The sequence below is a fragment of the Panicum virgatum genome, chromosome 1K, assembly GCF_016808335.1.
Source record: "Panicum virgatum strain AP13 chromosome 1K, P.virgatum_v5, whole genome shotgun sequence".
Taxonomy (NCBI): domain Eukaryota; kingdom Viridiplantae; phylum Streptophyta; class Magnoliopsida; order Poales; family Poaceae; genus Panicum; species Panicum virgatum.
The window spans coordinates 33,363,159-33,389,243 of record NC_053136.1 but is presented as its reverse complement, the minus strand read 5'-3'; the positions used below and the strand labels follow the sequence as shown (position 1 = coordinate 33,389,243).

The 26,085-nt window shown below is 48.3% G+C and overlaps 3 protein-coding genes across 5 annotated transcripts; 1 reads left to right on the top strand and 2 right to left on the bottom strand.

Annotated features, from left to right (window-relative positions):
• Positions 1-5,604: 5,604 nt before the first annotated feature.
• LOC120703260 (probable BOI-related E3 ubiquitin-protein ligase 2) lies at positions 5,605-7,473 on the bottom strand. Of its 2 annotated transcripts, none has more exons than XM_039987292.1 (2): positions 7,269-7,473; positions 5,605-7,120 (listed from the first exon to the last, which is right to left on the bottom strand). In XM_039987292.1, exons 1-2 carry the CDS (start codon positions 7,328-7,330, stop codon positions 6,172-6,174), a joined length of 1,011 nt encoding a protein of 336 aa, XP_039843226.1. In that variant the 5' UTR covers positions 7,331-7,473; the 3' UTR covers positions 5,605-6,171. The 2 variants fall into 2 exon arrangements, with proteins under 2 accessions (XP_039843226.1, XP_039843232.1); XM_039987298.1 differs by having other exon boundaries at positions 5,605-7,117.
• A 4,092-nt stretch (positions 7,474-11,565) lies between these two features.
• On the top strand, positions 11,566-15,656 carry LOC120703243 (beta-1,2-xylosyltransferase XYXT1-like). 2 transcript variants are annotated; one of them, XM_039987274.1, is made up of 5 exons: positions 11,566-11,879; positions 12,008-12,061; positions 12,147-12,227; positions 12,325-12,417; positions 14,212-15,656. In XM_039987274.1, exons 1-5 carry the CDS (start codon positions 11,738-11,740, stop codon positions 15,390-15,392), a joined length of 1,551 nt encoding a protein of 516 aa, XP_039843208.1. In that variant the 5' UTR covers positions 11,566-11,737; the 3' UTR covers positions 15,393-15,656. The 2 variants fall into 2 exon arrangements, with proteins under 2 accessions (XP_039843208.1, XP_039843217.1); XM_039987283.1 differs by having other exon boundaries at positions 11,568-11,879; positions 12,153-12,227.
• A 6,819-nt stretch (positions 15,657-22,475) lies between these two features.
• LOC120703234 (probable BOI-related E3 ubiquitin-protein ligase 2) lies at positions 22,476-24,455 on the bottom strand. The gene is made up of 3 exons (XM_039987266.1): positions 24,184-24,455; positions 23,633-24,065; positions 22,476-23,526 (listed from the first exon to the last, which is right to left on the bottom strand). Exons 1-3 carry the CDS (start codon positions 24,444-24,446, stop codon positions 22,984-22,986), a joined length of 1,239 nt encoding a protein of 412 aa, XP_039843200.1. The 5' UTR covers positions 24,447-24,455; the 3' UTR covers positions 22,476-22,983.
• Positions 24,456-26,085: the final 1,630 nt, after the last annotated feature.

Below are 26,085 nucleotides of genomic sequence, written 5' to 3'. Positions count from 1 at the left end.
TCCTTTTGGCTTGGATCATCCAACAGCTACAGCTATCTACTTTTAATGGAGGGATATTCAAAAACCAAAAGAAGATACAACCCGGATTAGAAACTATTCTGGAAAAAATAAAAAATATTTAAGTGGATGAAATCTTTATATTCTGTTTTATTTTTTGTTGTATTTCAGGTCTCTATCCACATAATCCGTTTTTTTTTGTCGCTGTGTTTTTTTATGAAGTTAGATTTGCTATAACAATGTTTTGTTGCTTCAACAAAGGGATGTGATTTTTGTCGGCAAAGAATATTAGAATAATGGCGTGATTAAGTTGATGTGCATGTAAATACACAGTATAAGTTTCATTCTAGGTGTTATCTAGTTTATCTCTATTGGCAGAATTCAGGTTTCCTTAGCACAATCTGTCAAATGTGTGTTTGCCACTGGACTTGATGTCATGCATTCGAGATGTGCTGTATTGGTAAGCTAAATTGTTGCGCATTTGTTAAAGCATGGCCACATCAGTGGCTTTCTGATGGGATTTTTCTCTCTAGGATTTGTGTCTCCACACAGTGAAGCATGGTCCATTCATTGTGTTCATAGTTTCTGTTTGCCAACTCCATGGTTGCATGCCTGCAACTCGAAAGTTTCTTCATTTGCAACATTTTTTTTTTTTGCTTCCAGATCCTATTTTGGGCGCGTCTACACAAAATATTATAATGTGAGCTTGTATGTTGGTGCATATTGCTCCCTCCCTGTACCTCTACGTGCAACCTTTGCCACTTGGCTTCACATGAAGCCATATCGTCCTCTGTCGCAGTACGGTACCTGCTCAACAAAGAAAGGTGGTGATTGCAGGAGACTGGAAACGTTGCCTTACTAGTCTAATCAGTTTCAGAAAAGATGAACTGTAACCGAACATTTCTAATCTCTCAAAGGCTCACAATTTTTATAATTACACGGTATAATTTAAACACTGTATATACACACTCACACTTCTATGAACACACATACGCCACTCTATTTTTGAGATTGACGAAGTCATCACGGGCCTTTCGCTGTTGACAGGGATGTCGTCTACTATTTAATGCACAGCACCATCAAAAACTAAGATATTTACTCCCATGAAGAGTCAAATCCAGAACTCTTGCAACCACTGGCTTACAAGTCATATTTTGTTAGATGATGAGCGAAGAATCTGCAAAGCAGAAATGGCAAACCGGTGTGGCCCAACTAGCAAGCAAACGGGGCGGCCGGCTGCCGTGGGAGTACTTTCCTCATGGCCCACACAAAACGTGCTTCCTCAGTTTCGGCCTTTCTGGTAGATCAGGCCCATCTCTCGGTACTAGTAGTGCCTATCTTGGGCCTGGGCTGATCGGCTGTCGAGCAGGGCCTTAGCTGCTGGAGGACGTGGCTACGTACGTACGTAGTGATTGATAGTAAGACGTGCGCGCGTGTACCTGAATGTATACAAGTATAATACGCGCGTGGACGTATTTTTGGAGTATAGCAGCGGTGCACCGCACAGCCGTACCAAAAGTTTGTACGTCAGCACGTTGCACACGCTGAGGCTAATGTGTCTCACTGGGGCAGTTAGGAAAGTAAGCCCACTAGCCCAGCACAGGTTGGAGGTGTCATTTGAACAGGGAGGTGCATGTGGAATTGCGGATCGTCTGATGATCGAACAATGCAGGGCCAACGGTGCTGCCGGCAGCGCATGAATGCGCATTTGTTGTCCCCTGGACCCCACCTCGCACGTTTCGTCGTATTCTTTCTGCGCCGGGTACAAAATGTTACTAACCTGCACGTACCGGGTACAAAATGTTAAACACAAATACGAGCATTACTCAGCCGGTGCAAATCCGGATTCGAATTGTCGACTCGGCGCGTGTGCTCGTATATATTCTTCTGAATTTATTTTTAAATGTAACCGGTGTTATTCTTTCAGCAGTAAGTAAGTGACGTACCCATCGATAGCTTAATACAGAAGGAGTATATATAAAACAACAATACCTACATTCCTTCAACTGCTACCATCCGTCGAGACCGTAAGTACCGCCGCTACACCTACATCAAACAATCAAACAGGACACGTCTCAGGCACAGTATCATCGATCGCGGCAAATGTGGCCACAGTATCCAGCTTCAGAACACGGAAAGTAGCAGCACTAGCATCGATGCTGCGGGCTTCTCGGTGGGACTCGATCTACACGCGAGGCCATCGATAGATCCACCAGTGGACACATGCTGCTCGCTGCTCGGCGCTAGCACATCTTTTCCTTTCCCTTTCGCAGCGCCTTTTGGAAGGTGGCCAGCAGCTGCAGGCTAGCGATGGCAGCAACACCACTCCACTCCACCCGGCCTGTTGATGCTAGCTAGTGTAGATTTTGCTAGTTGCTACCAACACCACCCCACCAGGCACCCACGAGCTGCGAGCAGGAACAAGTTAGGTCATCCTATAGTGGCCAGTGATGAGCTGAGCCCTAGGAATTAGCTAGGCACCCGAACCCAAACCCGATCAGTCGACTCCATTCCATTCCTTGTCGTCCATGCTTGCTTCTGATGCCCTACATCCTAGGTGCGTGCACATGCACTGACGACTACCAGCATTGAGGTGGTCTGGGGCTCTGAGCGGTTTGGAACTGGCACCACCACCACCACCACGCTACTGCAACTTCCTTGCTGGAGAGACAGTATTCAGATGCAAGAAAGAGGCAGGAATTCAGTTCCAAACGGATCCAGACACCACCACCACAATGCCAAGCAAAGGTGTCACCATGAGTGTGATCCTTCATCATAAGATGGATGGTCTCTCCAAGGACTATTGGTAGATGGACGCATAGATTCCCAGGCGCCCAGGCAGCAGCTAATAGCTACTAGCTAGAAAGAAAAGGATGGAGCGAGATGCAGAAGAAACATGCACCTAAAGTGACGTGCAAATAAAGATGGAGGCCGGTGTGCGTGTCCTTGTGTACCGATCGATGATCATCGATGTGGGTGAGTGACAAACAGGGGCATCATCTCTTTGCCCTCATGGTCAGGCCCAGGACACGCTCAAGTGGGGGCATGAACAACCTTGGAAAAAGATGAGATCTCCTCGGCTCACTTTTCGCGCTCTCTCTTTATTAATTTCCTGCTTGCATTGCCCATGGCCTGCGCTGCACCAGATCAGGATTTGTTTGTTTGTTTTGGTTGAAGAGTCACTGCCCATCATGCATGCATGGGGGGGGGGGTGCTTCAAAAGCGCCCTTTTCCTTTTTGCCTCCAGGCCCTGCATGCATTGGTCAGAGAAGAGCCTGACCTAAATAAAGGCCATGAACAAACACCCATGCTTTCAGACGGGGAATACATATGCCACCTCATGTGGGGGCACAGTTGGGCTAGCTGCCTCCCCTCCTCCTTTTCTTGTTGCATCCATCCAAAGCGGTTGCGTTGCTTTGTTGCAACTTCATCAGCGGCTCCCATCCCTCGGCAGGCACACATGCACATGCACCGTGCGTTTACATATAGCTAGATAGATGACACCTTGGCTTGCACGCCAGTGGATGAAGAGATCTAGGTTAGAGCAGCTTGGAAAGAGATGGGTCATGGGAGAGCAAAAAGGTACTTCTCCAATTTGATGAGGCACGTTGCATTGCCTTGTCGTGTTGGCTACCACCTCGTTAATTTTCTCCTCTCTCTCTCTCTCTCTTTTTTTTGGGGTTCCCTCTGCTACTGTCTCCACCCCCACCATGGGAGATCTTTCTTCTTTCTCTTCTTTAGAGTGATCATGGTGCAACAAGAATGACTTGTAGCCTCCCTCCTTTCTATCCCATTCGATTCCCGTAATTATTCGGTGTATTCGGTTCGACGGAGGCGTGCGTCGAGCAATGCAATGCTTTCCACTTTTCCCATGACGACATACAATTAACTTTGATGTAAAGAAGTGTATTAGGGGCAATTAATTTATTTACTTCTTCTGTCAACTTGATTTGTCACAGTGCATGGAAAGTATCACGCAGGGATACATTGCAATTTATGAAAAAGTATTGAGTGTAGAAGTAGAGCTATTTAGATTATGTGTATTTTGCTAAAAAAAATTGTCTAACATGTGTGTCACAGGTTTAATGAAATTTCCGTGAAACACAACTACTCCGAGTCCAAAGAGCCTTGAAGTTTTTCTGAACCCACCACACACACACTTGCACAATTTTAGACTGCTCGTAGTTGAGGTGGCGCTAGGAACGGACCCACAGATGGAGACACGTGGAAACATCGTCCAATGATAATCGCTTGCTGGATGGATGAATGGCTCTCATCTCCTCTCGATTGGTGGGCCCACGTACACACCAAGTAGCCAGGCCGTGGCCGCGTGGGAAACTTTTTCTCGTGAGATTCCGTGCCTGCCGGTAATCCTGCCAGGCAGCGGGCAGTGCCATGCTCACGCATGTCTGCTCCAAGCAAGGTTGATGCATGATGGAAGTCCGTTATTAGAGCAAGTTTTATGATTCCGCCCACCGCCGGCTGGGATGCATGTGACAGAGGGAGAGAGATAGTGGCGGGTCCCACAATCTGGCCAATAGCAGCAAGAGCAAACTCTTTTTGCCGGCTTGAACGAGCGCGTGGGCAGTCGCCCGAGTCCTTCTCTCTCCTCGGCCACGTAGGCTCTCAGCCCGTTTCCGGCCACCTATAATACATGCTCTTACTCGCCAGTCGCCAGGGCTGATCAAGGAGGGTCCATCAGAGCATAGCATAGCTTTGGCCAAAGCAATGCAACTTGAGAATGGCTTAGGTGGTGGACTGGCCACGCCCATGCGGGCAAAACCAACTCACCCAGGTATCCCCGCCGATCCTCTCCGTATGCCCGTCTCCGCCGGCAGCGCCTGCGCCTAGGGCTGGCGGCATCATTGCATTGCATTGGACGATCGCTGTCTGTATCACAGTATCAGTCTCACTCTAGGCCATCTGGTCCCTCCTTTACAGTCTCATTGCATTGGCGTGCATGAGATGGCAGAGAGGCGGAGACACTCGAGCCGGGTAAACTGAAGAAGAAACGGAGGCCGCGGTCGTGAGATGGCAGATGCATAGGTGGGGTGGGGGACAGGAGCATCTGCGCCGGCGTCCTGCTGCCCGGAGCCATTTATATGTGCGTGATCTCCAACAGCAGGCAGCTGCGGATCTCGCAGGCGTCCGTCCCGGTCCCTGCTCCATCGGTCACCACCCGGCATGGGCACCTGCCACTGCCGATCGATTCGATTTCCCCCGCCCGTCCGTTCTGGCAGTGGCAGCTGCTACGAGACATACACGACGCACGTTTTCCTGTCGATCAAAGTAGAGTGGTTGTTGCCTCTAGTCTCACTCCAGGCTCTCCGTCTCCTCTGCTCTCGGCGACGATCCAGTACTGGACTGCTGGGGGTAGGGTGTCTGCCGGCTGCAAGACCACTGATCCGTCGCTGGCGAAGATGCGAATGCTGCTGCGTACTCTGCGATGTTGTATAGTGACCGCCGACCCTGGCTTGCATCTTGTATAGCGTACAATGTTGGGTGACCTGCACGCCCGTACGTGCGGTGCGTTTATGTAAACGCAAAAGGCCAGGAGGCACCGTGTGATCGCATTGGATTGCCTCAGTCAGATGGAGCCAATACAAATCCATCGAATCTCTTCACCATTCCAACAGAGCCAATACATATATCTAGATACATAACAAAATATATGAATTTAGAAAAGTCAAAACGAATTATATTTTGGAGTAGAGGGAGTACCATGCAAATAACAACATTGAAAAAGCATCAAACTAGGCCCTGTTTAGTTCTAAAAAAATTCTACAGTACCTGTTACGTCGAATCTTTAGAGTTTGGACACATACATGGAGCATTAAATGCAGTTAAAAAAATAACTAATTACACAGTATAATTATTTCATACGTGATGAATCTTTTTAATTCTAATTAGTCCATGATTAGATATTAGTTATCAAATAATAACGAAATGTGCTACAATATCAAAATCCAAAAAATTTCGCCAACTAAACACAGACTGAGGAACGCAACCCATAACAAAAAAAAAAAAACACTGGTTGGTTTTATCTGGTTGATCATCAGGTTCTACTAGTCTCGAAACAGAGAAACAAAAAAATGGAGGAGGACAAAAACAAGAGGACGCGACCTTGGAATGCACGATCAGTCGGTCCAATGAAACTATGCATTGGCGACGAGGTCACGACAGGAGGACGTGGAGCGAGGCGTTCTTGGCGGCCGCGCACACGGGGCACGCCTCCGCGGCCGCCTCGCACCCGCCGCACAGGCACAGGTGCCGGCACGGCAGCAGCAGCACGCACGCGTCCGCCGCGCCGCACGACCTGCACGCCCCCCGGCTCCCGCCGGCGGCGGCGGCGGCCTGGGCGCCCTTCTGCGCCGGCCCGAAGCAGCACGACCGCGCGTCCTCGGCCTCGGCCTCGGCCTCGCCCCCGGCGCGCGGCGCCTGGAGGAGGAGCTGCTCGAGCGTGGCGCGCAGGCCCGCGGCGGCGGCCTCGTGGCCGCTGGCGATGCCCCGCCACGCCTGGCCCTCGGCGCCCACCTGCCGGAGACGCTCCCCGAGCTCCGCGCCGCGCGCCAGGGCGCGCTCCAGGTCCGCCTCCGCCGCCCGCAGGCGCCGCGCCGCCGCGCGCTCCACCGCCGCCACCACGGCGCGCGCGTGCCGGCGACGCGCCTCCTCCAGCCCCGACCGCAGCCTCTCGTTCTCGATGCGGACGAGCGCGTCGATCTCGACGCTGTGGCGGTAGAGATGCGACAGGACGCCGTGCGAGGCCGTCGGCGGTGCGGAACCGGGCAGGCGCCCGCTGGAGGACGCGCCGACGGAGCAGAGGGCCCTGCCCTGCTCGTCGTCGTCCACCGGCGCGAACGCCCGCGGCTGCGGCACCGGCACGGGCAGCAGCGCGCGGTGCCCTTCCATGGTCAGGCCGTCGCCCGCCGCGTCGCCGGTCGGCGCGCGCTTCCTCGGCGCGAAGCAGACGCCGCCGTGAAGGTTGTTGTTGTTGTTGTTGCAGGTGAGCTCGCTGCGCGGGTCGCTGAACACGGTGGTGCCGCCCACCTGCTGCAGCAACAGGTGGCCGGCGGCGGGCTCGCCGAGGAACAACGCCGCCGCATCGTCGTCCAGCGCTGGCCTGCTGCGAGACACGACACGCGCAAGCGATGAATCGATCGCGGCGAGACACCGATAAATAGTAGACCGAGCGAGGTGGGGAAGGCGGGGAGCGCAGGACGCGTGAGCGAGGGGAAGCGAGGCGAGGAGCGTGTGCGGTGGTGGTGACGAACCTGATGGCGCGGGAGTAGTCATGGTGGAAGGCGTGGGCGAGGTGCTGCGCCTGCACGGCCATCCACGGATCCGCCCAGAGGACGGCACGACGAGGAGGATGCGGGTGGGGCCGGCAGGGTTGATGCCGTTGGGCGGTGTGGCTGCAGGTAGGGCGACGAGTCGACGACGGCACGGCCGTGGCTGGATCGCGCACGCGAGTAGTGGGAGCCTGGGAGGAGTAGGGTGGGAGAGATGGCAATGGGTACCCGAAATCCGAGTACCCGACGGGTTTTACTCGATAAAAAGATGGGTATGAAATGAGTTTTCTACCCGTGGGTATATTAATGGGCAAAATCTTGTACCCGTCGGGTATGGCGGGTACGGGTGCGGATGTATACTACCCATACCCGCGGGTAAGAAATACCCGCACAAAAAAATAAGTCATAAGTGTCTAACTCATTTTGGCCCATATGGCCCATGAATTTGGCCCAAATCCAATTAATCCCTCTTAGTATATATATTGTTGAACTCTCATTCAAATCCTACTCCACACTCACTCCAATTTTAGTTTGAAATGAATTATTTTTCATATGAATATGTGATATTTATATGTAATTCTCGGGTATGCTTTTCGGGTACGGGTTACCCGTCGGGTATAAATTACCCGCCGGGTACGGGTATGGAAACATTTTCCTACCCGTGTACGGGTACGGGTAACCCGACGGGTAAAACTTAGTTCTAGCGGGTACGGGTATGGGTGGCCAATACCCGACGGGTATGTACCCGTTGCCATCTCTAGGTGGGAGGCAGCGCGAGGTTTTATACGGCGGCAGGGGCCCGACCCGTCGGGTCCTGCGTGGGGTGTGGATAGGGTTGAAAAACGGACGGAAATATTTTGTCCGTCCGTTTTCGTATTTGTGGGATCTCGTTTCTATATTTACGGAAGTAGAAATGAAGTTTCTCCGTTTCCGAGGAATCCCGTTTTTACATGGAATTAACCCGTATTTATTCCATTTTTCATCCCGTTTTTAATCTACATAAGATATGTCTAAAAATTGATATGTTCAAAAACATACCAATTACTAAGTATGCATGTTAACATGTTAACACATGGCATACTAGTGAATATTGGATTAATAACTTCGTACGTGTATATTATTTTGTGACTTTGTTAATGTATACTCGAGAATATTTGATCGCGTTATTTTTTCCGGCTCAATGTCCGTATTAGTTCGTTTATGTACTTCTGTGTAATCCGATCCCGTTTCCGTACCCGTATTTTTCGAACCCGATTCCGTTTCCGCAAAAAAATATAGAAACAGAAATAGAAATGAAATTTTTCCATCCGTTTTCATCGCTAGGTGTGGGGCCTACCCCGTCGTCGGATCAAGAGGCGCCAAATGCTGCGACAAATGCTGCCCAGTTTGGACTAGGGGCATCGCATACCCCCACCCCCCCCCCCCCCCCCCCCCCCCCCCCCCCGGCTTCTTGGGAATTCTCTCTTGGCCCTTTCTTTCCCCATCCAGCCTTTTTTTTCCCCTCCCTTTCCCAGCTTTCGGTTTCGGATGCAGCCATGCTGAACTGACGTGGATTCAGGACCAGATGAGATGACTAGGCGTCCGCGTGAATCTCACGTTGTACCATTGCATCTTCCTTCTCGAGGGAAAGGATTGAAATTTTATTGAAAAATAAATTATCTGAAACCGTATGAGCGTTAACAATGAATAGGAATATTTGCATCTACATTCCGTTATAAAATCTTGCTCTGTCAAAATTTGGATCGGCGTCCAGATTTGTTAGATATCCTATGGATAGATGCGGCCTACCCAAAGCATACTATACATATATTAATTTTTTTAGTTTGAAACTGACATATTTATGTAAATTATTTTAAAATACCTTATTCTATTTGTCTGTTGATATAAAATTATTGTTATATACATTTATTTATTTACTTATTGAGATACTTACTTATTTTAAATATTTTTGTTTACCATTGCTATATCTAATTATTGAAATATTTATTCAAAATTAATTTATTTTCAGCGAACTATCTTTTGTTGACAGGTGTTATATTGTTATGTAGTCATTCTTTAATTCATATGAATTAATTCCTTCTTACATACTAATTTTGTAATTCCAAACCATCAATAAAGCAAGTAGATAATCACTTTCAACTAAATTTAGAATATATTCTGAAATTAGAACTTCTGGACCGATTCTCAATGGTTGACGGCACATTCAGACATCTGGCGTCCGAGATGGGCCATCTTCGAGTACCACCGTGGCACTGACCTCGCCCCACAAGATGGCCTGGAGGGATATACATTTCTATTAATCGCACATGGGAGCGGGCACCTAGGCATCGCAGAAATGTCCTCACGACCTCACGCACCTAATATGTCGTGCAATACGTACATATTTTCAAACAAAAATTGCTCTATTTCACAAATTAACTAGCAAATTAAATTCCAATTGCATTGTTGCGTTTTTCTACAATGAGATCGTCAAAACTAGATCACATTTGATTAGATTTAGATGATATTTTTCTAAAACATCTTTATTTGTTCTAGAATATTTTTTTCTTGTTCTAAAACCTTTTGTTTTGTTATCGGATCAATTTCTATTTATTGATGAAATACATATGGAATATTTTTGTTTGTTCTAGAGTAATTTATATTTTAAGGTGGAATATAAAGTTTTTAGTTTAAAGTTTTACCATTTGTAGTCACTTGTATCTCTAGTCCAGAGCTACAATTTCCATATAAAAATGATCTTCATCCAATTTTGTATGAGAAAGATTTTTATTTTTCTAACATGAGATCTTATCACCCCGGTGAAATTGGCATGACAAGACTATACGGTTGTACAGGGAGAAGATGGCGTGACAAGCTTGACACTTTGAATATGCACTGACATGAGTGGCGTGACAAGATTGATAGGTGAATATGCACACCTCTCCAATGTGTACCTTGTCACGGCGTTACATGTAGCGCGATAACATGTTTTTGTCGTGTCACGCAGATCGGGGAACAAAAAGAATATATTTGCAAATATTTATTCAGGTAGGTTATTTTAAAATTAAATTTTAAAAAGTTAAAAATTCCATATGCTAGTTTGATTTTCTGCCTAATCTTAGGCAATGAATCTCGGCCGTCTAATTTTCATCTAATGGTCTGTTTGTTTTCTTCTTCCTCCTAGTGATTCAAGTTTTCGTTCGCCTGGTGCCTCGCCCTCGCCTCTTGCCCAGCCGCCCCCATCCACGGCGGTGACCTAGCCGCCGTGTCCGTAGCCCCCGCCCCGCAACCTGGTGGCTGTTGTCGGCCGGTGCGCTTCCCATCCCCCATCCGCCTGCACTAGCCGCCCCATTCTCCTCGAACCACCGCCACCGCCACCGCCGGTCCTCCATTCCCCAAACCATCCTTTCTAAGGCCAATGATTTCATTTTTCTTCTCGTTAGCCCTGGTTCCCTAACCCCTCGACCCTAATCTCAGACCTCCATTGGTGGCTTGCTGTGTTCCTCTGTCGCTTGAGATCCTTGAAGATTTTAGGCGTCTGGAGAGAATAGGAGATGTGAGCATCTCGAACAGTCTTTTTAAATTTTACTCTCTAAATCATTATTTGGAAGTCATCTACCTAAAAAATTATTTTCTATATATATTCAATTTCCAACAACTTTTCTATATCCTGTTTATAATCTAGAGAGCCATTTTTGCTATCTATCTTTGGTTAGCGAGAAATTTGAAATAGATGATACCTATATTTGGATAACCACTTAGAGAAGCTCTTGGATGATATTTTTCTATTGAAATATCTATTACTAACAATTGGAATGGAAATAAAAAGTCTCTTGGAGTTGCTCACGCTAACTATAACAGAACTTTTTCAGGATTTTGTTATGCTGCATCTGTTAAAGCAACACTTGAGCAGTCAGGACCTCAACCAAGTCCAACTCTTGTCACCTCGGCAGATAAACTCAATGAACTTATATGGTGAATTGGTGAGCAAAGCAAGCCTGAGATTAGGGTATATCATTTTTTTTCATGATATAGTTGCTACGATGCCTGCGTTCCTAATCTGAATAATCAAGGCCATGTCCATTCAACGCCTTACACGCATCAATATCACATACTGCAATGCCAAAAGATAACAAACTGGCCCAAACTCGAATTGCTGCAACTTGCATGTTATTTTGACTTTTAACCTTTCTAATTTCTCATGGAGCTTTGGCTGGTCTAGGGAGAAGAATCGTATAAGAAAGGGGCAAGAGAGAAGGGGGGAGAAGAAGACCAAGATGTGCCGGGTCCCCTAGTTGCTACCGCCCAGGTACTGTAGCAGACGATCTGAAGCACTGGTTTCCGTTCGGACCGCTGCGGAAGGGCCTTAACGCTAATCAAAGCAGAGGATCTTGAAGTAAAATCAGAAACAGAGCAGAGCCCGAGAAGTTGACTAGCTTGCGAGGAGGCCAGGAAGGAAAAATAGTGGCGGCATGGGGTCGCCCAAGGCCGCCAAGAGCATGGTGAAGCAGCGCATCTGCCGCCGCCGGCTCGGCGCGCTGCTCGCTGCCACCCTCGTCGCGGCCGTCCTCGCTGTCGTCGTCTTCTCCGACCTGTTCGCGCAGGATCCAAACGGTGAGCTCTCCATGGTATTGGTTACTGAGCTAAATGGCAGCTAGTGCATCTTTCTTCTGTTGCTTTCTTCTTCCCCTATCACCGAATGTGTATGTGCGTTCTTACTAGATGTTTATTGGGACTCGTAGCCTCCTCGCAGTTCGACACCCTCCGGCCAGTGCGCGATGCGTCGGAACCTACAGGTAAGCCAAGAAAATAAAATCGAATTTATGTGGGGGTCTTGGAATCTAGACCGGATTGGTCGGATTTGATGATTTGGTTTGCAAGATGCAGACACCGGAGGATCTCCCAACAAGGAGGACCTTGCAACATCGACATCTGATCAAGAACTCGATGCTGGAAATTCTGGTGTGGCCTTGTTACTTCTCACACTACTGCCCATGTCCCAACCCTGAGGGGATTAGGTAATTTGAAGTTCTGATTCTTGTGAATTGGCGAAATGTAGAGCCCAATCAAGAAGAAACCACGCCTGCGGAGAGCGACGGAGGGACAGCAACGTCAGTGCCGGACCAAGGAGAAAAAAGCACAGGAGGATCTGGTATGTCTCCCTGAATCCCTGATCTGATTGTGAAGTAGTTTGGAGATGCTACTAGTGCAGGTCACACTGTCTGTACTTTTTTGTTGTTGTTGTTGTTGTTTGGAGTTTGGATTCACATGTAGAACCTGTGGAGAAAATCAATCTTCCCCTCAGGATCACCTGCTAAGTCAAGTACTGTGCAGATACATCTCTCTTTGCATTGTTTGTTTCTATACCTGTGAATATACTGCTGGATAGATCAGTAGATGTGTGTACCATAACTCTATAAGTTCGGAACTAGTACAACACAGACAGTGTTCCAACTTCACCCGTGATATCCGGCACCACGAGATAGTAAAAGGGGGTAAGCACTTCCTTGCACTGGAGTAAAGATAAAGATAAAGGCTAGTGACATGCTTTAGATGGACCACAGGGGAATTAGCATTTGGTGTAGACTACATTTGTACTGGTGGCCCACGTTTAGGCAGGCTTGTGCTGCCCACCACCAAAATTTATTCAAGGAAAATACCTGTGAAAACTAACTAGGTTTCATGATTCTGGCTACATTTGTATAAAGAATCGGATGATAAGATCGTGATAATTCTTTATATCTACCTATGGGAGCACACTTTAGATATAACAAAGTCAGCTTGTTTATCTGAGGACGACAATTTAGTTACTCTAAGGACTAAATATTGTAGGAAAATAGGATGCGTATAATGTGGTCGATTTATTGCATTGAGCCAAGGGTGCTTTGAAAGTTTGAAGTGGAAGGGTGTAAGTTTGTACAACTAGAGGAAAACATAGATATTTTTACAGCTGTACAACCAGTAGGATCACAATAACATCCATGCTTTGCTGGTTTTTTGGATTAGATCTACTTCAATAAATACATTAACATATTCAATGTTTCCTAATCTATGCAAATGAAACATGCCTTTTCCATGAATATTGATTTCTTTTATTGAAACAATGCATGTGGCTTTGGAAACTTACACGCTTCCACTTCAAAGCTGTCCAACAAATATCTATCAATAAATTGGGTGCGGGGAATCAATGCCACTGTTTGGTGTGTCATATACTCATATAGAGAATATTGCATTTTGAGTTTTTTGGGAGTAAAATATTATTTTCTACTTTGGTACCGACTCATTTCTATTTTCTTATAGTTTAGGACACTGATACTTCCTCACTTTTTTCCATTTCTATGTCTAAATATACATTAACAAAATCATAGTCAAACAGAAGTACTTTTGAGTTTGAGCTTATTGATATTATTCTCATATGACATGTACACATTTCGATCAATAATTGTAATCAACATTTAAAAGTTACATTGCACACAATCAAAAGATGAAATGTATTTTGCATTGGATATATTGATCCAGTCAAGTCCAGCTGTACATTTTGGTTCAGTTTGGTTGTGTTTTACAAGTATGACATGGTACTTTTGAGACATTTTTAATCTTGTATGATATTGCACAATGGAATCAAATCTTACCCTGTCAGATGTTTTGTTGCTGATGTGATCTAATGACCATTAAAGTAAATGGCAACTTTATCCTGATACACCATAACAACTTATTCCTTTTAGTTCCTCCTTTTTCTTCTCCTAGATGCTCCCATGATATGGTGTTATCCCTATACTCAGTCCTCTAATAGAGTCCTTAAATGGAACAACTCTGTAGCAGCCAAATGCTTCCTTTGGTCGCAATTGCAATTGTTCATTGAATGACCAAACAGAAAATTCACAATTATTTCCCAATGACAGGTACTAACATTTAAAACTGGTGATTTCATATTATTTATCAACAGGTTTAGTTCAGTACACAAAATGCACACCTGGAACTGGAACAACTATCTGTGATCTTTCCAACCAGCGCTACGATATCTGCAAGCTTTGTGGTGATGCTCGCATCATCGGCCACTCCTCCACTGTAATGTATGTGCCACAGTCCCTCACTTCCAATGGTGAAGAGTGGAGCATTCCGGCACAGTCCCGGAAAAGCCTTCCATGGATCAAGAAGGTGACTGTCAAATCCCTAAATGCTTCTCAACTGGAGCCAAGTTGCACATCCAGGCATGCCATACCGGCCATTGTCTTTGCATTAGGTGGGTTTACAGGGAACATTTGGCATGACGTCAGTGATGTTCTCCTCCCTCTGTTTCTTACTGCCCACCAGTTTGATCGAGATGTCCAATTACTTATCACCAACAATCAGCCCTGGTTCATCAAGAAGTACTCAGCAATCTTTCATCGCATCACAAAGCACAAAATTATTGATTTTGATACAGACAACCAGGTCAGGTGCTATCCACATGTCATTGTTGGACTCAGGAGCCACCGGGACTTTGGTATTGATCCTAACGCTGCGCCACATAATTACACAATGATGGATTTTCGTTTGTTTGTCCGGGAATCCTTTGGATTGCCTGCACCCGAAGTGGATATACCATACAGGGCTGACAAAGATGACCCTGAGAGGAAGCCTCGGATAATGCTCATCGACCGGGTCAAGACTCGGAGGTTCATGAATGCTCCTGATGTTTTGCAAGGGCTCGATTGGTTTGGTTTCGAGGTGGTTAAGGCAGACCCGAGGATTGAGTCCAATCTTGATGAATTTGTGCACTTGGTCGACTCATGTGATGCAATCATGGGTGCTCACGGCGCAGGCTTGACCAACATGGTGTTCCTGCGGTCAGGTGCAGTGTTGGTGCACATTGTACCGTATGGGATTGAGTTCATGGCTGATGGATTCTACGGCGCACCTGCAAGGAACATGGGCCTCAGACACGTGCAGTACAGCATCAGTCCGGACGAGAGCACGCTCCTGGAGAAGTATGGCTGGAACCATACGGTAATCAAAGATCCAGAAGCCATCAGGAACAGCGGATGGGAGAAGGTTGGGGAGTTGTATATGTCCACGCAGGACATTGTGCTCAACATGACAAGGTTTGGGCCTAGCTTGTTGAAGGCGATAGAGTTCATTATGTAGGTGGATGAGACGAGGTTTCTGTTAGCTACGGAAATTCACCAGTTTTCACTGAAGAAAGGATCACATTCACACTTTGTTTTATTTCTAGGGCTTATTGTTTTGTTTTTATAGGGTTTATTCTGCTTGTGATGCTCCTGTATAGAGTTGAAAATGTAATTCGATTGATAGTGCTGTGGATGTTAAAGAAAAGATGATAATAAGTCCATTATGTATGATTTTCTGGTGTTCAGTTTTAAACTTGTCCCCCAGAGTGTGCTTTGGGCATCTTGGTTGCTCCTGTTCAAATTTGTAGTCATTGTCTTGCTGGTGAACAGACACATCGAGACTAATAATAATAATATACAAACAAGAATATGATGCAGCATCAGTTTTTCCCTTGCTCTACGTGCGTGCGTGCGATGACTATCGACTATCGTGCTGACAAATTGTGAGGGCGTGTTGGGGTAGCTAACCACTTGACACTTGGTCTTGCAGCCCTGCACACTACATTGCTGAGCCACGGCACGGATCTTGCTGTACGTCTTCTCTTTTTTTTTAAAAAAAACTGTACGTCTTCTCTTCCATAGTTCCTTTCGTCGTCAGCTACACGCGACGCGCATGCACTTGCCGATTGAGTTGCGCAGTCCCGTTGTTCCGTTCATGGCTTTGTTTCCAGCGGATCGGATCGGCCGGAGTGCGCGCGGCCACCCACGGGGCACGGACGGCTTGCTCGCTATCGTTTAGCTGATATCTCAGGTCCGGCCTAACGTTACTGGTAAGTTTCAGCAACACGTACGGGAATGAATTTTTTTAAACAAAAACAAGGGTTAGTACCGTACCCGGCCCCCTTCTTTGTCTTAGCCCTACCAAAAACTGGAACACCTGGAAACAATGCATGAAGCATTTTCACCCAAAAATTTTCAACTCCCCTTTAAACACATGTATGAAGCACTAAATGTAATTAAATAATAAAACTAATTACACAGTTTGGATGTACATGACGAGACGAATCTTTTAAGCCTAATTAGTGCATGATTAGCCATAAGTGCTACAGTAACCCACATGTGCTAATGACGCGGTCAAAAGCCTCAAAAGATTCGTCTCGTGGTTTCCAAGTGAGTTCTGAAATTAGTTTTTTAATTAGTGTCCGAAAAACCCTCCCGACATCTGGTCAAACAATCGATGTGACCTTTGATCCAAAAATTTTCCCTAACTAAACACCCTAGTTCCAGAGGCGGTACGGTCCTTCTCTAGCTAGGTCACTTTATTTGGGCTTCCCTTTCCCGCCAATTAGATCAGGCAGCGTAGTAGTACGTGTACCCGCAGGAAATAGGCAATCAAGGCCGTGAATGCCGCAGTGGCCGTTGGGATCAGTCGTCCGTACGTTGCCCTGCTGATCTGTCCAACTAGTTCAGTACTAGTCTATACGGTGGATGTACATGTGCACATTTACAACCTTGTCTCGGTAGGAGGAGATCAAGCCCGACTGAGAAATGCTACCCCCACTATTTTTATTTACAGATTTAACCTAAGTTAAATTTGCCAAATTTTGATCAAATTTACAAAAAAAATAACAACATTTATGATACCAAATTTATTTTATTGAATCAGTGGCGGACCCAGACATTACATAGAGCTTGCGGTTAGCAGAGCTGGCCCGGTTGTGTGCTTTGGCAAGTTGCCCATGAGACATGCCGAAGGATTTTTTTTTTTTTCGCCCAGATCAATTGCATGCAGTGCCCAGGGTCGCCGGGCTCTGGGTCCGCCCATGCATGAAATCCATCATAAAATATATATCGATAATACATATATTGGTAGCAGTATAGTTGTTACTATATTTTTCTATAAATTTAATCAAAATTAACCAAAATTCGTCATGTTCAGCTGTCTGGCTGGCAGCCAGCCAGCCAGTGTACATGTGTACATCTACTTGTAGTTCCATCCCACGCAGTGGCGGAGGACGGATGAAAATCGAGGTATGGCGAAATTGAAAACTTAAATCAACAAAGTAAGATTTAAACAAAAACACCTATACACATGTAAATGCAAGATGTGATCCGATAAATGTGAAATTGCCGTGCTTGCTAAATTAACCAGCCAATCAATAACAATTAAATAACTAAAGCAATAAAGTACTACTTCCGGTCTTAAATATAAGTCGTGGTTGACTTTTTTTTTCAAAACTCTAATCATTTGTCTTATTTAAAATTTTTTACAAGTTATCATTTATTTTGTTGTGAATTGGTTTATCACTAAGGTTAGTTTGAGCATGACTTTTTATGTGTTTGAATACATTTTTTGAATAAGACGAATGATCAAAGTTTTGAAAAAAATTCAAACGCGACTTATATTTAAGACTGGAGGGAATACTAAATAAGATTAAAAGAGTCATGAGATTAGGGGTGTGAATGTGCTAATGTATGGGGCACGTATGTGCGTGCTGCTGCGTCATCGGCGGACAGAGGATGGCTGCGCTGCTCATCTTTTCTCACGTCGAACTTGACGGCTAGCAGCACACTCACACGCCGGCTTGCGGCCCCAACCGCCAAGCAGACCCACAAGTTTACATGGGCTGCAAGAATAGAAGCCGAAATAAGACAAGCAGTCACTGAGCCCACGGCCCACTATCCTGCTGCCTCTCTTCTTCATCGAATCGTTTTCTGCAGCCTTGAATCTCTCTCCAGGACCTCGTCGGCCAATCCATGGCGGGCGGACGCCAGCTTGGAAGCGGGGACCAGCTATTTGCAGGGGTGTCCGCGCCAAACAAGATATGGCGAGCGCCATAGCTCGCCATAACAGGTCCTCCGCCCCTGATCCCACGGTCTCCTCTTTCCTCACGTACGTACTACCAGTAGGTACCACCAATGTCGGTAGCACATCAGGTTTGAATGCTTCTGTATCTTGATGTAGAGACGACGAGGCAGTGTAATACACTACTACAGATTCAGCCTTTTGTCCCGGTTCCAAACTGGCTTTTGTCCCGGTTTTGGAACCGGGACAAGGCTTCCGGGACGGGTGGCAGAATCGGGACAAAAGGTGCCTGACGTTAAAATTTTTTTTGCACACCACGGGATTCGATCCCAAAACCTCTTGCTTAGCGCATGGTTTCCTTGCCAACTCACCTAAATAGTACACGTGACTCAGTATAGAATAACTTTCTTTTGAACTATCACGTGGAGGGGCCTTTTGTCCGGGTTGGTAACACCAACCGGAACAAAAGGGTGACCCTTTTGTCCCGGTTGGTGTTGCCACCCGGGACAAAAAGCCCTGTCCCCCACGTTGGCCCGGCTAGCCGTTGGACTCAGGACAAAAGCCACCTTTTATCCCGGGCCCAAAGGTAACCGGGACAAATGGTCTGGAACAAAGGCATATTCTGTAGTAGTGATACACACACAGCTTGATATCGTTGAATACTGATCTGCATCTAGTGCCCATGTTCACAACACGCATGCATGGAGTACTGCTGCGACTGCTACACCGGCCAGATTTCCGAGACTGAACACAAGAGACCCGAATTTCAAACCGGCAGTAAGCTGAACTGAAGCTCTCAGCACAAACGAGGCAACGAGCTGCAGCTTCACATGCGGCCATCTCTGACTGCATCTTAATTCAAATTTCTCCTGCTGGAGCTAGCGGTTCACACTGCTGTGATTCGTGAATTGTTCCCCCGCGATTGGGAGATGATCCGGCTTGTTGTTGATTATGCTTCCAGCACTCGGTCTCGTCAACATGCACGACGCATGAAAAAGGCCAATAATTAGGGCTAGCAGTCGAGACCAATGCAAGTCGGTCCTGGTCTAAGTTTCTCGAGAAAGATCAGTCATCGAGATGCTCCTGGCGGCGACATATTTTGGTTGTTCTCGCCAGTTCGATCAAGTCTCATTCTCGTATGATAAAGATGGCGGTCAGCATCCCGGCCATGAGAAGGAATTGGTCCTCGAAACTTTTTTCTTCTCTGATCGTGCGTCATGCACAGTGTAGTGGTTTCGAAATCATCGTCGTTGAACTACGTTACTGTCCGTTTTTTATCATCAAGTTCCCTGGCGTTACCAAGTCCGCATGCATGTCAGCTAAATTCTGCCGGCTGAAGGAGACAGTAAGCTAAATGGACGTGAGAGTTAAGTTAGAACCAATGACTGCGAAAATATTAGAAGTCAAACCGCTGTGATGTGATGCGCAGATACGTATAAGCAACTATAACTCAGTCTTTCAAGTGTTTTCTATAGCCATGTTAGGCATGACAAGTGCCACTCCCTGATCAACTAAATAGTTCAGCAGCAGCAGCAGCATGAAAGCAAAGAGAGTCTTCTCCTTGAACTTATTTTGCTGAAGGTTGCCCAATAATTTAAATTTTCTGCTACTCAGATTTGAGTTCACCTCAAATATGCTCGCTTCCCCGGCCAGGTCCCGACTACATTCCTTTCGTTCTGACCTAGTAGTGTTGATATCTGCACCTAATTCCCTTTTGTATTCCTTACATCTATAGAATTCAGTGGCATTGGCAATCTCGATGGATGTTAAGAAGCTATAGAATCTTCATTCAAAAGCATTGAGTTAGATCAAACCCGTACCTCATGTGACACGGAACAACACTATAGACAACACTGCTGGTACAGTGGTGACCACCAGTACGATCAACTTTGCTGGACCACATCACCATCTCTCACTCCCAACAAGCACATATAGTGCAGTAGTATCATCTAATAACAGCATCGCATGCAACGCCATAAACATGCTACAAGGGGCCCCTAAACAAAGCAATCAATCGGGACGAGCTAGCTAGGTGCCGTACTGCCACTGCAGGGATGATGTCCCCTTTTCCAAGATCTCAGATCCCCTTCATTTCCGGCAAAAATTGAGCCCTCAATAACCTACCGCTGAGTCAGTACGTCCTCCCTCTGCTGTTTGCCCTCTCGTCCCCATCGATCGCCGTCAGAAACTGATCGATCCAGAGCTGCCGCCTCTCGATCGGCCTGGTCCCTCGCTCCTCACCAGTCAACGTTAGCTCATTGCACGCCCCACCTCACGCTCTGCCGGTCCAAGAACTCCGGCCGTGCATGCGTCGCGTGCCTAGCCACCACCACCGGGTCGATCGCGATCCGATCCGGCCTCCCCATTCGCGCTTGGAAAGCTGCGGTCGAGATGGTGCGCGCGATCGAACTGACGTGCGCTCGAACCAAACGACGCCATCGATCCTGTAATTATAATTCAGAGGGCGTGCTCGGTGGGATAGGCAGTGGCAGCAGCATTTCTGATCCGTGACTGATGGACTCCACTGACTTGGGGATGGGCATCGCATCGCATCGCATCATGTTCCGGGCGGCCCAAAACCTGATGGCGACAAAACAAGGTGGCCTAGCTAGCTGCTGCCGTGCTCATTGCATTTGACCTGACTTGCGGGAGCCTGAACGTGTGACCGACCGGCCGGCCGGGCCGGAGGCCAGAGCAGGCGAGAGCCCTGCCTTCACGACGCCGGCACCGGGCACTAGTTTATTGCTCCCCACGCCACTCCCCGGTGGTTTGGTCTCCGGTCACCTTCTCGTGGACACGGACTCTATCTATTGCTCAACTCATCTGATCGCAACGTATAGGTTTGCATCGGAAGGAACACACACTGGCTATTAATAGTTTAATAATTTAATATGAATAACTGGCTAGTGGTACGTACTCCTCATGTTCAGACATAGCATCTGGTGTCTAGCTAACCAAAGATTATCTTAGCTGAGTAATGGGATCCTGATGGATACTGTCTGACCAAAGACGGTATGGCCAAAGCAATTTTTTTTTTTGTTAGCATTAACAAATTGGCACGGAGACTGCCGGATGCTTGGTTGCAGCTTCCATCCATGACTCTCCGCCGGAGCCTGATGGATCAAGTCATGAGCGTCAAGCATCATCTACTCCTAGGACAGGTACCGAAGCGTCCTCTTGATTTGGCTGAGCACTCACGCTGGCAGCTGAAAGGTTCGCATCCGAAGCTGATGGATCCGGGGACGACGACTTGTTCTTGAATTGGCAGGTGGCGCTTTCTTCCTCGATGGAAACGAAACCAACAAGAGACGTTCATGCATGTAAGGTCTGCACCCATGTTTTCAAGTCGTCCGATTAATCGTGATTAATCGCCCAGGTCGGTTCTCCAAGTCCGACCAGCACCACCGACCCGACCAAAGCGACCAGAAATCTGGTCGTCCGATTAGTCGTCCACTAATCGCGATTAGTCGGTCGACTAGGGCATTTCTCGACCAGGGCAGCGTGAAGGTTTCTCACTTTCTCCTAACAACTTCATTATTTTTGTTTCAGCAGCAGGGATTCAGCAAGAAGAATATGGAGTTTTGGACAAGAAGCTGGAGTTCTGGAGAGCAAATATCAAAAATAAGTCACAAAACATACAGAATTGCTTGCTGTATACTATATTGTATATATATAATTATATATACACTATATAGTATATACTGAATATGTAGACATATGGACGATTAGGGAACGACCAGGCTCAGACCAGGTCGTCGACTAATCGCGATTAATCGCCTGGTCGGTCCCTAGGCGACCAGGACCGACCAGCCGATCCGATTTGAAAACATTGGTCTGCACTGAACATGTTAGGTTCGCCGTTTGCCTCTCTGCGTCGGTCAGCCGTGGTTTTCTCCGGCGATCTCGGATCACCATCACCTAGTGCCGCCGGCCGGGTAGGGGGCGAGCGGAGCCAGCACCGACGGCCGGTTGACCTGCCGCTCGCTCGCGGCAGACACGCGTGCTCGACACTTCACATCACGAGCGCAAACTTGCCGCTGGCTAGGCTTCCATCGAAACAGCAACATGTCACTGTGTGTGCCGCCTTGCTTTTGTTTTCAGGATTCTGCACAAGGGTCAGAGGCATCAACAACAGCGACACGGTCGTGTCGGTCACATGCGACGACACTAGCGATGGTGTGTGTGTGTATCGCACAGACACAGTTGGGCGTTGGCACCAGCAACAGTGCATGACGACATTTCAAAAAGAAACGGCAGGTGGCACGTTGAAGCGAATGACAAGAGGGCGGCCGTGGCACGCGGGCAAGTTCTCCGGCATCTACTGTGTGTTTTGTTTACTTCCTAGTGCCTGTCTTAACTCTGAAACTCTGTCTCAGCAGAAACTTTGGAATTCGAAAACTATTGACAGTCTCATCTTGCCTTGCCACGGAGAAGAATAAGAAGATTACGTAGTATAGTATCTCTACAAGTTGAGGCTTGGCAGCACTCTACTCCTACTAATTTTCCTAGAAAAATTCTAGTTCTTGTTCCATGTAGCCGGCCGTTTGGCTCGTAGTGTGCACGTACTCAAGCTCTCGTCTTTCTACGGGCGTTTGCTTCAACCACTCGGCGATCGCCTTTATTTCCTGCGTCGTTTCCCGTACCACCACCAGTGTTGACGTCCGCTCGATCGGAGCGATGACCAGCAAAGCCAGACTCCAATCTTGATTTCTACGTGCCTTCGTCATCCATGGCCTTCATCCAGGCTGCGTGGACAGTTTCCTCGCGCAATGCAAATCTCTTCCCTGACGACTCCGAACCGACGCGCCGATGGCACCGTCTTGGATCGGGAGATGGATGCACAGCCATCGGGGACGTGTGGTCATGGCAGGAGGACGTGGAGCGAGGCGTTCTTGGCGGCCGCGCACACGGGGCACGCCTCGGCGCCGGCCTCGCACCCGCGGCAGAGGCACAGGTGCCGGCACGGCAGCAGCAGCACGCACGCGCCCGCCGCGCCGCACGCCCTGCACGCCGCCCTCGCCCCGCCGGGCCCGGACGCCTCCGCCGCGTCCTCCTCCCCCATCTTCTCCTCCTCCTGCTCGAAGCAGCACGACTCCGCGTCCTCGGCGTCGCCGTCGCCGTTGCCCTCGGCGCGCGGCGGCGGCGTCGACCGCGCGAGGCCGTCGAGCGTGGCGCGGAGGCCCGCCGCGACGGCCTCGTGGCCCCTGGCGACGTCCTGCCACGCGCGGGCCTCGGCGGCCGTCTGCCGGAGCCTCTCGTCGAGCTCCGCGTTGCGCGCCACGGCGCACCCCAGCTCGGCTTCCGCCGCCCGCAGGCGCCGCGCCGCCGCGCACCCCGCCGCCGACACCACCGCCCGGACGTGCCGGCGCCGCGCCTCCTGCAGCCCCGCCCGCAGCCTCTCGCTCTGCGCGCGCGGAGTCCGAAACCAAGCCGGGCCCGGTGGTGAGATGGCGTTCGCGGCGGAAGTGAATGCAAATCTTGGCGAGGAATCGAGCGAGCAGCGCACGCACCTCGATACGGATGAGCGCGCCCGTCTCGACGGCGTGGCGGTAGAGGAGGGAGAGGAGGCCCTGCGACGCCGGCGCGAGGGCGGCGAGGGTCGCCGGGCGGCCGCTGGTGGACGCGGCGCCAGAGCAGATCAACCTGCTCTGCACGTCGCCTGCGGGCGCGAACGCCTGCGGCACCGGCGGGAGCAGAGCGCGGTAGCCATGGCCTTGCGGGTCCGCGATAGGCCCCGCGCCGGCCGCGTCGCCCACCCGGGCGCGCTTCCTCGACGGCCCGGGGAAACCGGCGTCGCCGTTGCTGTTGTTGATCATGCAGGTGGTGAGGCCGCTGAACGCCGTGTTGCCGCCCACCGCGGCGGCGAGCGGGTGGCCGCCGGCGCCGGCGCCGGGATCTCCGAGGAACGCCGAGGCGCTCATCATCGCGTCGTCCAACGGTGACCTGCGGAGCACGGCACGCACGGGTGAGCAATCGTGACCCCGTGGTGTGGTGGTTTTCGCGGAGGATGAATAAGTAAGAGGCCGGCGAGAGAGAGAGAGAGGAGGATCGGGAGACGAACCTTGTGGTGACAGCGCGGGGGTCATGGGGGAAGGCGTGGGCGGCGTACTGGGCGTGCACGGCCATGAGGAGGGGAGGCCGGCCTACCACCAGGAAAGGACGGGGCGAGGAAGGAAGAGGAGGAGGCAAGGATGGCGTTGGGCGGTGCCGTAGCAGTGCGACCACGCCGCGCGAGGACGTGGGATCATGTAACCGTTGGGTGTGGGGTGGGTGGTGGTGGTGAGCAGGGCTAGCCGAGTTTATATATGGCAATGGCAGGGCCATGGCGGATTCCGCGGTATGCGCGGCAAGAAAAGGGAAACGTCTCGCCTCCTCCTCCTTGGGTTGGATGGATCAAGAGGCGACAAGTGCTGTTTACTTGGGCGAGGTCAGAAACTATCACGGAGAGTGGAAAAGGACGACGGTGCTTTTTTTTCCCAAGGCAAGCAACAAGCATGGAAAGGTGTCTTGGTCGCGTTGGGTTGGGTTGGGTTGGGTGGTGCATTGGATTGATACCTTGCCTTTTCTCATCTTTTTTTCCTCTTCACGGAGACTTCGTCATTTTCCAGACCAGTATAGTGTAGTACTCCATTAAAATTGCTGGTTGGCCTCGTGTTATCTATTATCTTAATTAAATAGTGTTAAAAGAAGTCACCACGTTCGCCGAGAGAGTCTAGAAATTCTCACGTTAATCAGAAAAAGAGAAAGATATACACAATTGGATTTTATGAAGATCTAACGGTCTAGGCTAGCCTGAAGATTCCATATCCAATACGTCATGTCAAATATCAAATATGATAAATAAATAAACAACTATATTTGAAATTTAGACCAGAAAGCCAAGAACGGAAAACAAAGTTCTGCATGACTTAGCTTATTGTATGTACAAGGGACTAATAATACGAGACGGACATGCATGTAAGTTTTGTTTTCCAAAATACGTGTGAGCACAAGTGGAGATTATTCGGCCAACCAACAACCCTAAAGTTCGGTGAAAATATATATGGGCCAACAAACAAAGTCTAGATGTCACTGCCGAACAAACTAGAGATATCTCTGGCTTCTCTCTTGAGGTGGTTGCAGTTGCAACAGAACAGCTATGCTCAACGCATGGGTCACACCTTTATCTCTGTTGTCTGCCGTTGCCTATGTAAGGCCTCTAGGTTCTTAAGTACAAGTTTTTTTTTCGATCGTGGAAGCTCTCAGAGGAAACAGCTATGAGTCCGACTATGAAGAGGACTCCATAGATGGTGACGACACAAAAAAAGAAAGCATCACCTAATAAATACATATATAAATTCAATTTTTTTAAAAAATATATTTTTTCCTTTGCTAAATTAAAAAGTGTCTTGCTGGACCTAGATTTTTAAGTTCCCACGATAACCAAAAATATTTATGTCTATCGATAATCCTTTTTTTAACATTGTGATCAAGCATAATGATGAAGAAGTTTAATTCGGTCGCATCATCTTGCCGGTGCACTAAAATAATAAGAAGAAAGCGCGTGGAGCACAAAGCATCCACTACATGGCTCAAAAGTTGCAAGGAGAAAAGAAGAGTAAGACAAGAGAAAAAGCAGATGCATTTCATTGCATAAACAAAACCCATCAAATAATTGAACTTAGAATTTTGCACAAAGAACCAAATATCCAAATTGAATTGTGGCCGCTATGGCGCTGCCTCGCGAGCAAGAGGTTACTACACCACAACCGCACACTTATACATTTTCACTAAGAGTCAGTAATTCAACGAACCGAACAACTGATAGCTTACTATAATAATTTGTTGAATGATGCTCTGACATTAATTTTGGTTGTGGTGTAGTGAGTGCTCCATGTTCGATTAGGCATAGTAGTAGCATGGTACCAAAAAGAAATTGCAGGATGTGACTAGCAACACTAACATGCAAAGCTGCGCTTGACCA

What these genes read in the sequence shown, in the direction of transcription:
- LOC120703260 (XM_039987292.1), bottom strand. Translation starts at nt 7,330, where the DNA reads ATGGCCGTGCAGGCGCAGCACCTCGCCCACGCCTTCCACCATGACTAC. An exon ending in GACTACTCCCGCGCCATCAG is followed by an intron (nt 7,121 to 7,268) that starts GTTCGTCACCAC and finishes CGTGTCTCGCAG; the next exon opens with CAGGCCAGCGCTGGACGACG.
- LOC120703243 (XM_039987274.1), top strand. Translation starts at nt 11,738, where the DNA reads ATGGGGTCGCCCAAGGCCGCCAAGAGCATGGTGAAGCAGCGCATCTGC. An exon ending in GTTCGCGCAGGATCCAAACG is followed by an intron (nt 11,880 to 12,007) that starts GTGAGCTCTCCA and finishes TGGGACTCGTAG; the next exon opens with CCTCCTCGCAGTTCGACACC. An exon ending in ACTCGATGCTGGAAATTCTG is followed by an intron (nt 12,228 to 12,324) that starts GTGTGGCCTTGT and finishes GGCGAAATGTAG; the next exon opens with AGCCCAATCAAGAAGAAACC.
- LOC120703234 (XM_039987266.1), bottom strand. Translation starts at nt 24,446, where the DNA reads ATGGCCCTGCCATTGCCATATATAAACTCGGCTAGCCCTGCTCACCAC. An exon ending in CCCCGCGCTGTCACCACAAG is followed by an intron (nt 24,066 to 24,183) that starts GTTCGTCTCCCG and finishes CGTGCTCCGCAG; the next exon opens with GTCACCGTTGGACGACGCGA. An exon ending in GCGCGCTCATCCGTATCGAG is followed by an intron (nt 23,527 to 23,632) that starts GTGCGTGCGCTG and finishes CCGCGCGCGCAG; the next exon opens with AGCGAGAGGCTGCGGGCGGG.